Source organism: Brienomyrus brachyistius, unplaced genomic scaffold (genome assembly GCF_023856365.1).
Source record: "Brienomyrus brachyistius isolate T26 unplaced genomic scaffold, BBRACH_0.4 scaffold41, whole genome shotgun sequence".
Classification (NCBI taxonomy): domain Eukaryota; kingdom Metazoa; phylum Chordata; class Actinopteri; order Osteoglossiformes; family Mormyridae; genus Brienomyrus; species Brienomyrus brachyistius.
Genome location: NW_026042316.1, coordinates 3,062,940 through 3,079,662, shown reverse-complemented (window position 1 = coordinate 3,079,662; position 16,723 = coordinate 3,062,940). Strand labels below are relative to the sequence as shown.

At 39.3% G+C, this 16,723-nt stretch overlaps 1 protein-coding gene across 1 annotated transcript; it reads right to left on the bottom strand.

Moving 5' to 3' along the window:
- Window positions 1–1,239: 1,239 nt before the first annotated feature.
- On the bottom strand, window positions 1,240–5,173 carry LOC125722662 (protein NYNRIN-like; the record flags this gene model as incomplete). Its single annotated transcript, XM_048998821.1, has 1 exon — window positions 1,240–5,173. A coding segment is annotated over one exon (2,691 nt), but the record flags the coding sequence as incomplete, so codon positions are not given.
- Window positions 5,174–16,723: the final 11,550 nt, after the last annotated feature.

Below are 16,723 nucleotides of genomic sequence, written 5' to 3'. Positions count from 1 at the left end.
AGCATGTGGTTGGATTAGAATGGGTAAGATAGGATGGAATAGAATAAGGTAGCATATGAACGGCTAAGATATGATAGAATAGAATAAGGTACGATAGCAATGGCTAAAGGTAAGATAGAATAGGATAAGGTAGCATAGGAACGGCTAAGATATGATAAAATAAGCTGGTTAGGAAAGAGTAATATGAGACAGAATAGCATAAGGTAGGATTGGAATGACTAGGGCAAGATATAATAGGATGTGGTAGGATAAGAATGTGTAGGATAGGATAAGATAGGATAGGAACGGCTAAGATATAAAAGAATAGGATAAGGTAGGATAGGAATGCCAATTGTAAGATAGAATAGCATGTGTTAGGATTAGAATGGGTAAGATAGGATGGAATAGAATAAGGTAGGAAAGGAACGGGTAAGATGTGATAGAAAAGGGTAAGGTAGGATAGGAATGGTTAAGGTAAGATAGAATAGGATGTGGTAGGATAAGAATGTGTAAGATAGGATAAGGTAGGATAGGAACGGCTAAGATATGATAGAATAGGATAAGGTAGGATAGGAATGCCAATTGCAAGATAGAATAGAATAAGGTAGGATAGCAATGGCTAAAGGTAAGATAGAATAGGATAAGGTAGCATAGGAACGGCTAAGATATGATAGAATATGCTGGTTAGTAAAGAGTAATTTAAGATAGAATAGTATAAGGTAGGATTGGAATGCCAATTGTAAGATAGAATAGCATGTGGTAGGATTAGAATGGGTAAGATAGGATGGAATAGAATAAGGTAGCATATGAACGGCTAAGATATGATAGAATAGAATAAGGTAGGATAGTAATGGCTAAAGGTAATATAGAATAGGATAAGGTAGCATAGGAACGGCTAAGATATGATAGAATATGCTGGTTAGTAAAGAGTAATTTAAGATAGAATAGTATAAGGTAGGATTGGAATGACTAGGGCAAGATAGAATACGATGTGGTAGGATAAGAATGTGTAAGATAGGATAAGGTAGGTTAGGAACGGCTAAGGTATGATATAATCGTATAAGATAGGAACGGCTAAGATAGCATTTGGTAGGATAGCAACGGGTAAGGTAAGATAGAGTAGGATGTTGTTGGAGAAAGCGTCAGGCTTTCCACTCCAACTCTGCACACAGGACCAAACTACAATACAGTATATGTTGGAGAAAGCGACAGGCTTTCCACTCCAACTCTGTACACACCATTAATTACGAGACAACACACTTAGAGTTTTACTTGCACAAGGGTAACCACACTCTCTGCATGCTAGGCTACAAAGGAATGTGTTACAAAGGGTGGTTCCCCTTGGCACCTTTATTTATAGTCAATGGGGGGCAGGGGTCTTGGAGTGAGAACAAAGAAAGGACTGTGAGAGTAAGAAGAAGTTCTGGTTTTCCTCAGGTAGACAACTATTTAAACACGTGCTCAGGATACGTGTAAACTAATATAATCTAAATTATGAAGGTAAAGGAAAACAAAATAATGTATATACATATTTACACTCATTGCTGATTATACAGAAATGATAACAAATGATTACTAACAGTTTCTTCAACCTAACAGTCCCTCCTGTTTATCATGACAGTATGATCAGAAGCATCAGTATTGTACAAATTGCAAAAACACTTTCAGCACAACCGTCATTCAGATCACATCATCATCATTATTAAGAGGGCTAGACAAGGTTAGTAAATCCATTCGTTCTTCTGCAGTGTATAGCAGAAAAACAGAATTAAAAGTGTGTAGACATAACAATTAGTTAAATTGTCTTTCTTTGCTGAATCATAAACATAACGGTACCAGTAGTTTTGTAGGAAAGGATGGGTCTCAGGTGGGAGCCGTCATGTGTCCATCTAGGTGGGCGAAACACCTGCTCTGGTGAGTGCAGAAGCAGACCAACAAATCCCATAAAGAGAATTACACCGAGAGTTACCTTACCACATCCCCACCCAATCAGAGCCATTCTAAATGGAGTGCAGATCAGCTGTTTTCTTCACCGGGTTGAGACGTCAGTATCCTATTGATTGCTGCGCCTTTGTAGCGGACTTCCACTGCTACTCCGAAGGTACAGAGGTCTCTGATACGGGCTTGATGGGCTTACAGTGACTCTTATGTCTCCAGGAAGGTCGCTCTGCTATTTTCACCGCTGTTGGTGTTGTGAGCAGGACTTGATAGGGTCCGTCCCACCGAGGCGTGCTCCAATCCTTTCGCAACAGGACCTTGACCAGGATCCAATCTCCTGGCTGCAGATTATCCTGTTGAACAGAAACAGAATTTACTGGCAGACTACTGGGGTTATGTTTTTGTTGTGATGATAATAGCTTACGCATCCAATCGGCTAACGTATTTTCTCTGTCTGCTTTTCCTATATCACTCATTTCGGTTGCTAAGGGAAACGGTCTACCATACACTATTTCAAATGGTGTCAATCCTGCAGGAGTGGGAGTTATTCTCATCCATAATTTTACTAGAGACAAACATTCTGGCCACGGTCTTTTGTCTCTTCCACTGTCTTTCTGAGTCTTGTTTTAATGGTGCCGTTGGTCCTTTCCACCAAGCCTGCGCTCTGGGGGTGATAAGCACAATGATTTTTGATCGTAAACCCTAATGCTTGTGAGCAAAGGGACATGGTCTGATTTACAAAATGAGTCCCATTGTCCGATCTTATAATATGAGGTATGCCATAGGTAGGGAAATAATGGCCTACCAAACATTTTGCAACGGTCATTGCATCACAGTGTTTTACAGGGTATATTTCTACCCACTTAGAAAAGGTGTCTATAACGACTAGACAGTACTTCTTCCCTTGTGACCAAGATAATTCAATGAAATCCATATGTACAATTTGAAATGGATACTCAGCTGCGGGAAACTGGCCACGTTTTGGCCTTATGTTGCCTTGTGCATTGTGTTTACAGCAAATTAAGCACGCTCGACAAAATTGTTTTGCATAATCAGAAAAATTTATAGTATAAAAGTATTGTTGAATAATATGTACCATCCCTCCTGTTGAGACATGGGTGTTTCCATGGCTCACTAAGGCAGCTGTCTTGTATAAATTTTTTGGTAGGATGGGCTTGTCATTCATATAATAAGTTTTCCCTTGCTGTATTGCTCCTCTCTTAATCCAGCTCTGTATTTCTGTTTTAGGTGCATGAGTCTGTGCATCACATAGTACATCACTATCTATCAACAAGACATCTGTAACATTTAAGGCAGGTTGTTTTTGTGCAGCACCTTTCGCCGTCACGTCCGCAAAACTGTTTCCTTTAGCTATTGCGGAAGCATCAGTTTGGTGTGCCTTACATTTGCATATCGCAAGGCAATTTGGTAATTGCACAACATCTAACAACCTGAGTAATAGGTTCGTATGAGTTAAAGATGTTCCTTGCGATGTCTTGAATCCTCTATTTTTCCACACTCTTGCATGGTGATGAACAGCTCCAAACACATATTGACTATCAGTGTATATTGTAAGTGGCTTGTTTTTGAAGAGCTCACATGCCCTAATTACAGCATAGAGTTCAGCCGCTTGTGCTGAACAAGCAGGGGGAAGTGCATTGGCCTCCAACACTTCAGTAGATGTAACTACAGCATATCCGACCTTGTTCTTCCCCATGTCATTTTTTGATGCTGATCCATCTACAAAAACAACCGTTGAATCTGGTATTGGGGTCTGTAAAATATCTGCTCTTGGTTTGGTTTGTTCTTCCACAACTGCTTTGCATGAATGTGGCTCTCCATCTTCCGCTGTCGGAAGAAGGGTGCTAGGGTTGAGAGGACCACATCGCTGTATTGTGATGTTTGACTGTGAAAGCAGGAGTGAGACTAGGGTCAGATGTCTAACATGTGTGAGGAATGGCAGTGGCGTCTGCAGTAAAACTAAAGAAACTGAATGTGGCACCTTCAAAGTGAGTGGGTGACACAACACTAATTCTGCTGATAATTTCACTGCTTCTGCAGCAGCTGCACATGCCTGCAAACACTGCGGAAAACCAGCTGCCACTGCATCTAGTCGTTTAGAATAGAACGCTAATGGCCTCTCTTTTGCGCCGAATGGCTGTGTTAATACTGCCTTCATATACCCTTGATTTGCATCAACACATAGGGTAAATGGTTGTTGATAATCTGGCAGAGCAAGTGTCACATTAGTTTGTAACATCATTTTTAAGTTTGTGAATGCCAATTCTCCTTCTTTTGTCCACTGAATTTTATCTTTCAGTGCCATGTCCTTCCCATAAATCAGGGTTTGTAAAGGTTGAACGAGTGCAGCATAATCAGGTAACCATTCCCTGCAATAATTGCAAAGTCCTAAGAAGGACATCATTTGCTGTTTAGTCTTTGGCTTTGGTGCCTCTTGTATTGCCTGTTTTCTAGTTTCTAATAATGATCGACCTTGTTGGGAGAGTTTATGTCCAAGATATATAACTTCCTCTCTGCAATACTGTAATTTTTGTTTTGATGCTTTATGTCCTGTATCATACAAATGCTGTAACACTAACAGTGTGGCTTCTTTGCAATGCTGTTTTGTATCTGAAGCAATTAATATATCATCTACATACAGTAGCACTTGACTATGGGATGGTATTTTACAGGAACTCATTGAATAGCGTAGTGCCATTGTATATACATGTGGACTTTCTGAAAACCCTTGAGGGAGTCTAGTGTATGTGTATTTATGTCCTTTATAAGTGAAACCAAATAAGTGTTGTGAATCAGGATGTAGTGGTACTGAGAAAAAGGCATTACTCAGATCCACTACTGAAAAATACTTCTTGTCAGGGGACAAGGAATTTAACAAAAGGTGTGGATTAGGCACATCTGGTGCAGCATGTTGTACTATTTCATTTACTGGTCTTAAATCCTGCACCATGCGCCATTTCCCTGTATGTCCCTTCTGGACGGGGAATATAGGAGTATTGCAAGTGGCCTCAGGAGCCTCTCGCAATATTCCTGATGCCAACATATCCTGCACTACAGGGGCTATACCTTTCTCTGCTTCAGGTTTTAACGGGTATTGTCTAACTACCGGACGGTGTTCTGATTTCACAATTACTTTGTAAGGTGGAAACCCCTTTACCAGTCCTACATCAGTGGGGGAGGACGACCACAACCCTTCCGGGAGGCGATCTAGATCTGGACATGATCCCTCCTCCAGGGTTGGAAAAATTTGTCAGGTTGGGTCCTGCAAGTGTGTGGTGAGAGTGGTTTGAACTCTCCATCCCAAAGGAAACCGCCACACATTGTGTTTTTTGTCATAGCTCCAAAAGGAGCCAGGTACGGGTTGGTAGTCATTGTAACTGTGCATGGAATCTCGTAAGAACATCTCTACGTCCTTCCACTGCATCTGAGGTGGTTTTGATAGAGATACGTGTGGTGTTTCCCCTCTGAACACAGCCTGTTGTTTATTAGATAAGATGACTGAAGCAGCAGAAAAGCCAGTAGTGGAGTTAACATATATATGTTGTAAGGTGATACAAGTGTCTTGAAGGGCATGAAACGTTTTGTCATAGGCATAATCTGGTCCTAGGGTGCCTTTGTACCACATAGTGACGTGTAAGGCATCGCCAGGCATGAACTGGGTTTGTTTAGGGGACTGCTTTTCTCTAGTTTTTCTCAATATTTCACGTGTCTGTGCTGTCCCCCCCAGATCTAGGGACCAATAATACTGTGGAGCTGACATGCCATGTATCACGAAAGTTTGCTTTTCTACTATAGCCTTCATGCCAGTGGGTGTTGCAATCACACTAATACCCATTTGTATCATAAGATCCCTTCCTAACAGATTGACTGGACATGAAGGGCTTATTAGCACTTGGGCGTGACATTCTAACTCTGTTTCCTCATCTTTTATGCTAACTGAATTTGTCAATTGATGACTTTCAGCTTGGCCTCCTGCAGTTCGGATATTTATGGAGGACGAAGAAAAGGTGACCCTTGGAGGGCTAGTGGTTAACACTGTCCTACAGGCTCCTGTATCACATAGGCACTCATATATTTTCCCATTTATAATAAGCCTTCGTTTTGGTAGTTCTTCAAGTTGTTTTAGTGCTAGCAGTTGGCAAACTGCTTGCAAATCTATCTCTTCTGTCTCATCCTGTTTCTGCAGCTTATCTGGCTCCTTTGATGGTTCACAGGCTAATTGTCATTGATTCTCTGTGGAATTTGGGTTGTTTATAAACTTGGTTCTACATTGCCTAGCTAAGTGCCCAAGTTTTCCGCATGTCCAGCAAGTGTTATCTTGCTGTAATAAATTTCGCTGATTGCTCCTAAAAGCACCTCTCCCCCTTCCTCGGCCTCGTGACCTTCCTCTGAACCCTCCCCTCCCCGGAGGATTCATATGTATTATTGCAACAGTATCATTAGCAGCAAACACTGCGTCTGATTTCTGTTTTTGTGCTGTATGGGCGTGTTGGGCATATTCTAGGGCTTGCTGTACTGAACCAGTATTCTGATGTACCCAATGTTTATCTATGTATCTCTTCAGTTCAGGTTTTAGCCCTGTGATGAACGCACGTTTTAACTGTTGCTGATAAACTCCTCCATTTTCCTCATTATAAGGAATTCCTGAATTCCCTCTAAACACCACTCTCATCCTATCCATAAAATCCTCTGGCTCTTCTCCATCTTTTTGCTTGCATTGTGCAATTCTGCCATAATCTGCTCGTCTCATAAACACTGTCTCTATCCTTCCATGTAATTGCTGCATACTCTGTTGCAGAGCTTGTGAATTATGTGCAAGTGGTTGATTGTCTGGTCCATGACCAGTAAAGTCTCCTGCTACTCTTCCCCATTTATGATTGAACAGCTGTCTTAAACATTGGAACATTTCTCTACCATTCAGGTGGAAACTGCTCTGTAGTTCCAATATTGCTGTCCAAAATTCTGGTACCCCTTCATCAACAGGAGGTATTCCCTTTAATGCTGCCGTTCTATCTTCAGCTGTCCATGGTCTATAGACTAACATTGTTTCAGGTCCTCCATCTGGCTCTCTATTAGGGTTTGCCACCTCCACTAGGGGGCATTGTAATTCTATTTCTTCCTCTTCACTATCAATATCAATGCCTTCATTTCGCGGATGCCATCGAACCTTAGCAGTAGCTAGATCGCGCACAGGGTATAACGTAGGATCTCTACTCCTAGTTATAATGGGGGAAGAAGGAAGAGCTGATGGCTTCTTTGGTATTGTGCCCGTAGCTGATGGTTGTTTTATTTCCCTTCTATCTACGGGTTGCATGGGGGCAGGCAATAGTGGTGGTGTTGGTGGTCTATTTTCTCTATGTTTTATTTTGGCCACCGTCTCATCTAAAGTGACTAGAGCGGCTGCAGTTAATTTATCCTTTCTATCATCCTTTTTCTGCTTTCTACGTACATCCCTTAACTTACTTTGTTCCAACCAATTATCTGAATACTTATATTCTTTTTTCCTTTTCTCCAATTTTCCTTTCTTCAAGGTTTGTAACATTTCTAGTCTTAAATTTCCTTGTAATTTTAAGATATCTGGAGTGTGGAGTTTCCCTTCAAACCCATGTTTTTTTCTCCACCTCTGATTACTTATTTGTCCTGAACCTGGTTTATATCCTTCCATAAACTTCTCATCTCCCTCTAGTTCAATCCTCTTACTCTGATTCTTTCCCATTTTTTTTTTCTTTCCCGTCTCCGCACTACACAGGTCCTGGGTGGAAATTCACTGGTACGAGATATATGGGAGGACACCAATACGGCCTTCTACTACACGCTGTTCGTGCAGCGGTATCGGTTTTCAGGGATGAAACCCGTCCTTGATCCTTCAATCACCAGTACTTCTTTCCCACCAGGCAAAATAAGAAATGGACTGACAGAAGCAACTCTAAGCCTCTATAACAGTCTTAGTCCAGTCATTCACACAATACATGCATGTTCATATTTCGCTTAATTACGGCTAAGCCTAACCCCTTTTCTGCTTAATTACGGCTAAGCCTAACCCCTTTTCTGCTTAATTACGGCTAAGCCTAACCCCTTTTCTGCTTAATTACGGCTAAGCCTAACCCACGTCAATTGACCCGGTTATTTCGCTGAATAACCTTTGTTGTCTCACCTGTCCTGTGTGCCTGTGTTCCGCCATCGAGGTCCGTCAGACATCACCAGACGTCGAGCGCAGTTCTAACCACCGGCCTGATGACGAATTCACGTCACAGGTCTTTTTTGCACCCGTCTCCGAGTGGCTGCCGGCAGGCTTCAGTGTCGCTCCTCTCGGCGTGCTGGCGATGTCGTCAGGTGTCCTCGGATCCGGCTCGAAGGACCAAATTATATGTTGGAGAAAGCGTCAGGCTTTCCACTCCAACTCTGCACACAGGACCAAACTACAATACAGTATATGTTGGAGAAAGCGACAGGCTTTCCACTCCAACTCTGTACACACCATTAATTACGAGACAACACACTTAGAGTTTTACTTGCACAAGGGTAACCACACTCTCTGCATGCTAGGCTACAAAGGAATGTGTTACAAAGGGTGGTTCCCCTTGGCACCTTTATTTATAGTCAATGGGGGGCAGGGGTCTTGGAGTGAGAACAAAGAAAGGACTGTGAGAGTAAGAAGAAGTTCTGGTTTTCCTCAGGTAGACAACTATTTAAACACGTGCTCAGGATACGTGTAAACTAATATAATCTAAATTATGAAGGTAAAGGAAAACAAAATAATGTATATACATATTTACACTCATTGCTGATTATACAGAAATGATAACAAATGATTACTAACAGTTTCTTCAACCTAACAGATGTGAATATGAAAAGGTAGAATATGAAAAGGTAGGATAGGAATGGCTATGGTATGATAGCATAGGATGTGGTAGCATATGAACGGCTAAGATATTATTGGATAGGATAAGGTAGGATAGGAATGGATAAAGGTAAGATAGAATAGGAGAAGGTAGCATAGGGATGGCTAAGGTAAGATAGAACAGGATAAGGTAGCATAGGAACGGCTAAGATATGATAGAATAAGCTGGTTAGGAAAGAGTAATATAAGATAGAATAGGATAAGGTACGATAGGAACAGCTGAGGTATGATAGAATCGTATAAGATAGGAATGGCTAAGATAGAATTAGGTAGGATAGCAACGGTTAAGCTAAGATAGAATAAGATAAGGTAGGATAAAAATGGCTAAGGTATGATAGAATAGGCCAAGATAGGATAGGAATGGCTAAGGTAAGATTGAATAGGATAAGGTAGGATAGGAATGGTTAAGGTAAGATAGGATAGGATGTTGTAGGATAAGAATGTGTAGGATAGGATAAGATAGGATAGGAACGGCTAAGATATAATAGAATAGGATAAGGTATGATAGAATAGGCCAAGATAGGATAGGAAGGGCGAAGGTAAGATAGAATAGGATAAGGTAGGATAGGAATGGTTAAGGTAAGATAGGATATGATGTGGTAGGATAAGAATGTGTAGGATAGGATAAGATAGGATTGGAACGGCTAAGATATAATAGAATAGGATAAGGTAGGATAGGAATGGTTAAGGTAAGATAGAATAGGATGTGGTAGGATAAGAATGTGTAAGATAGGATAAGGTAGGATAGGAACGGCTTAGATATAATAGAATAGGATAAGGTAGGATAGGAATGCCAATTGTAAGATAGAATAGGATATGGTAGGATTAGAATGTGTAAGATAGGATGGAATAGGATAAGGTAGGAAAGGAACGGGTAAGATATGATAGAAAAGGGTAAGGTAGGATAGGAATGGTTAAGGTAAGATAGGATAGGATGTGGTAGGATAAGAATGTGTAAGATAGGATAAGGTAGGATAGGAACGGCTTAGATATAATAGAATAGGATAAGGTAGGATAGGAATGCCAATTGTAAGATAGAATAGGATATGGTAGGATTAGAATGTGTAAGATAGGATGGAATAGGATAAGGTAGGAAAGGAACGGGTAAGATATGATAGAAAAGGGTAAGGTAGGATAGGAATGGTTAAGGTAAGATAGGATAGGATGTGGTAGGATAAGAATGTGTAGTATAGGATAAGATAGGATAGGAACGGCTAAGATATAATAGAATAGGATAAGGTAGGATAGGATGTGGTAGGATTAGAATGGGTAAGATAGGATGGAATAGGATAAGGTCGGAAAGGAACGGGTAAGATATGATAGAATAGGCTAAGGTAGGATAGGAATGGTTAAGGTAAGATTGAATAGGATGTGGTAGGATAATAATGTGTAAGATAGGATAAGGTAGGACAGGAATGGCTATGATATGATAGAATAGGATAAGGTAGGATAGGAATGCCAATTGTAAGATAGAATAGCATGTGGTAGGATTAGAATGGGTAAGATAGGATGGAATAGAATTAGGTAGCATATGAACGGCTAAGATATGATAGAATACAATAAGGTAGGATAGCAATGGCTAAAGGAAAGATAGAATTGGATAAGGTAGCATAGGAACGGCTAAGATATGATAGAATAAGCTGGTTAGGAAAGAGTAATATAAGATAGAATAGGATAAGGTACGATAGGAACAGCTGAGGTATGATAGAATCGTATAAGATAGGAACGGCTAAGATAGCATTAGGTAGGATAGCAACGGGTAAGCTAAGATAGAATAGGATGTGGTAGGATGAAAATGGCAAAGATATGATAGGATAAGGTGGTATAGGAACGGCTAATATAAGATAGCATAAGATAAGGTAGGATAAAAATGGCTAAGGTATGATAGAATAGGCCAAGATAGGATAGGAATGGCTAAGGTAAGATAGAATAGGATAAGGTAGGATAGGAAAGGTTAAGGTAAGATAGGATAGGATGTGGTAGGATAAGAATGGGTAAGATAGGATGGAATAGGATAAGGTAGGAAAGGAACGGGTAAGATATGATAGTATAGGCTAAGGTAGGATAGGAATGGTTAAGGTAAGATAGAATAGGATAAGGTAGGATAGGAATGCCAATTGTAAGATAGAATAGGATAAGGTAGCATAGGAACGGCTAAGATATGATAGAATAAGCTGGTTAGGAAAGAGAAATATGAGATAGAATAGTATAAGGTAGGATTGGAATGACTAGGGCAAGATAGAATAGGATGTGGTAGGATAAGAATGTGTAAGATAAGATAAGGTAGGTTACGAACGGCTAAGGTATGATATAATCGGATAAGATAGGAACGGCTAAGATAGCATTTGGTTGGATAGCAACGGGTAAGGTAAGATAGAGCAGGATGTGGTAGGATAAGAATGGCTAAGATATGATAAAATAGGATAAGGTAGTATAGGAACGGCTAAGATATGAGGGAATAAGCTGGTTTGGAACGGCTAATATGAGACAGAATAAGATAAGATAGGATAGGAATGGCTAAGGTATGATAGAATAGGATGTGGTAGCATATGAACGGCTACGACATTATAGGATAGGATAAGGTAGGATAGGAATGGATAAAGGTAAGATAGAATAGGAGAAGGTAGCATAGGAATGGCTAAGGTAAGATAGAATAGGAGAAGGTAGCATAGGAACGGCTAAGATATGATAGAATAAGCTGGTTAGGAAAGAGTAATATAAGATAGAATAGGATATGGTACGATAGGAACAGCTGAGGTATGATAGAATCGTATAAGATAGGAACGGCTAAGATAGAATTAGGTAGGATAGCAACGGTTAAGATAAGATAGAATAAGATAAGGTAGGATAAAAATGGCTAAGGTATGATAGAATAGGCCAAGATAGGATAGGAATGGCTAAGGTAAGATTGAATAGGATAAGGTAGGATAGGAATGGTTAAGGTAAGATAGGATAGGATGTTGTAGGATAAGAATGTGTAGGATAGGATAAGATAGGATAGGAACGGCTAAGATATAATAGAATAGGATAAGGTATGATAGAATAGGCCAAGATAGGATAGGAATGGCGAAGGTAAGATAGAATAGGATAAGGTAGGATAGGAATGGTTAAGGTAAGATAGGATATGATGTGGTAGGATAAGAATGTGTAGGATAGGATAAGATAGGATTGGAACGGCTAAGATATAATAGAATAGGATAAGGTAGGATAGGAATGGTTAAGGTAAGATAGAATAGGATGTGGTAGGATAAGAATGTGTAAGATAGGATAAGGTAGGATTGGAACGGCTTAGATATAATAGAATAGGATAAGGTAGGATAGGAATGCCAATTGTAAGATAGAATAGGATATGGTAGGATTAGAATGTGTAAGATAGGATGGAATAGGATAAGGTAGGAAAGGAACGGGTAAGATATGATAGAAAAGGGTAAGGTAGGATAGGAATGGTTAAGGTAAGATAGGATAGGATGTGGTAGGATAAGAATGTGTAAGATAGGATAAGGTAGGATAGGAACGGCTTAGATATAATAGAATAGGATAAGGTAGGATAGGAATGCCAATTGTAAGATAGAATAGGATATGGTAGGATTAGAATGTGTAAGATAGGATGGAATAGGATAAGGTAGGAAAGGAACGGGTAAGATATGATAGAAAAGGGTAAGGTAGGATAGGAATGGTTAAGGTAAGATAGGATAGGATGTGGTAGGATAAGAATGTGTAGTATAGGATAAGATAGGATAGGAACGGCTAAGATATAATAGAATAGGATAAGGTAGGATAGGATGTGGTAGGATTAGAATGGGTAAGATAGGATGGAATAGGATAAGGTCGGAAAGGAACGGGTAAGATATGATAGAATAGGCTAAGGTAGGATAGGAATGGTTAAGGTAAGATTGAATAGGATGTGGTAGGATAATAATGTGTAAGATAGGATAAGGTAGGACAGGAATGGCTATGATATGATAGAATAGGATAAGGTAGGATAGGAATGCCAATTGTAAGATAGAATAGCATGTGGTAGGATTAGAATGGGTAAGATAGGATGGAATAGAATTAGGTAGCATATGAACGGCTAAGATATGATAGAATACAATAAGGTAGGATAGCAATGGCTAAAGGAAAGATAGAATTGGATAAGGTAGCATAGGAACGGCTAAGATATGATAGAATAAGCTGGTTAGGAAAGAGTAATATAAGATAGAATAGGATAAGGTACGATAGGAACAGCTGAGGTATGATAGAATCGTATAAGATAGGAATGGCTAAGATAGAATTAGGTAGGATAGCAACGGTTAAGCTAAGATAGAATAAGATAAGGTAGGATAAAAATGGCTAAGGTATGATAGAATAGGCCAAGATAGGATAGGAATGGCTAAGGTAAGATTGAATAGGATAAGGTAGGATAGGAATGGTTAAGGTAAGATAGGATAGGATGTTGTAGGATAAGAATGTGTAGGATAGGATAAGATAGGATAGGAACGGCTAAGATATAATAGAATAGGATAAGGTATGATAGAATAGGCCAAGATAGGATAGGAAGGGCGAAGGTAAGATAGAATAGGATAAGGTAGGATAGGAATGGTTAAGGTAAGATAGGATATGATGTGGTAGGATAAGAATGTGTAGGATAGGATAAGATAGGATTGGAACGGCTAAGATATAATAGAATAGGATAAGGTAGGATAGGAATGGTTAAGGTAAGATAGAATAGGATGTGGTAGGATAAGAATGTGTAAGATAGGATAAGGTAGGATAGGAACGGCTTAGATATAATAGAATAGGATAAGGTAGGATAGGAATGCCAATTGTAAGATAGAATAGGATATGGTAGGATAAGAATGTGTAGTATAGGATAAGATAGGATAGGAACGGCTAAGATATAATAGAATAGGATAAGGTAGGATAGGATGTGGTAGGATTAGAATGGGTAAGATAGGATGGAATAGGATAAGGTCGGAAAGGAACGGGTAAGATATGATAGAATAGGCTAAGGTAGGATAGGAATGGTTAAGGTAAGATTGAATAGGATGTGGTAGGATAATAATGTGTAAGATAGGATAAGGTAGGACAGGAATGGCTATGATATGATAGAATAGGATAAGGTAGGATAGGAATGCCAATTGTAAGATAGAATAGCATGTGGTAGGATTAGAATGGGTAAGATAGGATGGAATAGAATTAGGTAGCATATGAACGGCTAAGATATGATAGAATACAATAAGGTAGGATAGCAATGGCTAAAGGAAAGATAGAATTGGATAAGGTAGCATAGGAACGGCTAAGATATGATAGAATAAGCTGGTTAGGAAAGAGTAATATAAGATAGAATAGGATAAGGTACGATAGGAACAGCTGAGGTATGATAGAATCGTATAAGATAGGAACGGCTAAGATAGCATTAGGTAGGATAGCAACGGGTAAGCTAAGATAGAATAGGATGTGGTAGGATGAAAATGGCAAAGATATGATAGGATAAGGTGGTATAGGAACGGCTAATATAAGATAGCATAAGATAAGGTAGGATAAAAATGGCTAAGGTATGATAGAATAGGCCAAGATAGGATAGGAATGGCTAAGGTAAGATAGAATAGGATAAGGTAGGATAGGAAAGGTTAAGGTAAGATAGGATAGGATGTGGTAGGATAAGAATGGGTAAGATAGGATGGAATAGGATAAGGTAGGAAAGGAACGGGTAAGATATGATAGTATAGGCTAAGGTAGGATAGGAATGGTTAAGGTAAGATAGAATAGGATAAGGTAGGATAGGAATGCCAATTGTAAGATAGAATAGGATAAGGTAGCATAGGAACGGCTAAGATATGATAGAATAAGCTGGTTAGGAAAGAGAAATATGAGATAGAATAGTATAAGGTAGGATTGGAATGACTAGGGCAACATAGAATAGGATGTGGTAGGATAAGAATGTGTAAGATAAGATAAGGTAGGTTACGAACGGCTAAGGTATGATATAATCGGATAAGATAGGAACGGCTAAGATAGCATTTGGTTGGATAGCAACGGGTAAGGTAAGATAGAGCAGGATGTGGTAGGATAAGAATGGCTAAGATATGATAAAATAGGATAAGGTAGTATAGGAACGGCTAAGATATGAGGGAATAAGCTGGTTTGGAACGGCTAATATGAGACAGAATAAGATAGGATAGGAATGGCTAAGGTATGATAGAATAGGATGTGGTAGCATATGAACGGCTACGACATTATAGGATAGGATAAGGTAGGATAGGAATGGATAAAGGTAAGATAGAATAGGAGAAGGTAGCATAGGAATGGCTAAGGTAAGATAGAATAGGAGAAGGTAGCATAGGAACGGCTAAGATATGATAGAATAAGCTGGTTAGGAAAGAGTAATATAAGATAGAATAGGATATGGTACGATAGGAACAGCTGAGGTATGATAGAATCGTATAAGATAGGAACGGCTAAGATAGAATTAGGTAGGATAGCAACGGTTAAGCTAAGATAGAATAAGATAAGGTAGGATAAAAATGGCTAAGGTATGATAGAATAGGCCAAGATAGGATAGGAATGGCTAAGGTAAGATTGAATAGGATAAGGTAGGATAGGAATGGTTAAGGTAAGATAGGATAGGATGTTGTAGGATAAGAATGTGTAGGATAGGATAAGATAGGATAGGAACGGCTAAGATATAATAGAATAGGATAAGGTATGATAGAATAGGCCAAGATAGGATAGGAATGGCGAAGGTAAGATAGAATAGGATAAGGTAGGATAGGAATGGTTAAGGTAAGATAGGATATGATGTGGTAGGATAAGAATGTGTAGGATAGGATAAGATAGGATTGGAACGGCTAAGATATAATAGAATAGGATAAGGTAGGATAGGAATGGTTAAGGTAAGATAGAATAGGATGTGGTAGGATAAGAATGTGTAAGATAGGATAAGGTAGGATTGGAACGGCTTAGATATAATAGAATAGGATAAGGTAGGATAGGAATGCCAATTGTAAGATAGAATAGGATATGGTAGGATTAGAATGTGTAAGATAGGATGGAATAGGATAAGGTAGGAAAGGAACGGGTAAGATATGATAGAAAAGGGTAAGGTAGGATAGGAATGGTTAAGGTAAGATAGGATAGGATGTGGTAGGATAAGAATGTGTAAGATAGGATAAGGTAGGATAGGAACGGCTTAGATATAATAGAATAGGATAAGGTAGGATAGGAATGCCAATTGTAAGATAGAATAGGATATGGTAGGATTAGAATGTGTAAGATAGGATGGAATAGGATAAGGTAGGAAAGGAACGGGTAAGATATGATAGAAAAGGGTAAGGTAGGATAGGAATGGTTAAGGTAAGATAGGATAGGATGTGGTAGGATAAGAATGTGTAGTATAGGATAAGATAGGATAGGAACGGCTAAGATATAATAGAATAGGATAAGGTAGGATAGGATGTGGTAGGATTAGAATGGGTAAGATAGGATGGAATAGGATAAGGTCGGAAAGGAACGGGTAAGATATGATAGAATAGGCTAAGGTAGGATAGGAATGGTTAAGGTAAGATTGAATAGGATGTGGTAGGATAATAATGTGTAAGATAGGATAAGGTAGGACAGGAATGGCTATGATATGATAGAATAGGATAAGGTAGGATAGGAATGCCAATTGTAAGATAGAATAGCATGTGGTAGGATTAGAATGGGTAAGATAGGATGGAATAGAATTAGGTAGCATATGAACGGCTAAGATATGATAGAATACAATAAGGTAGGATAGCAATGGCTAAAGGAAAGATAGAATTGGATAAGGTAGCATAGGAACGGCTAAGATATGATAGAATAAGCTGGTTAGGAAAGAGTAATATAAGATAGAATAGGATAAGGTACGATAGGAACAGCTGA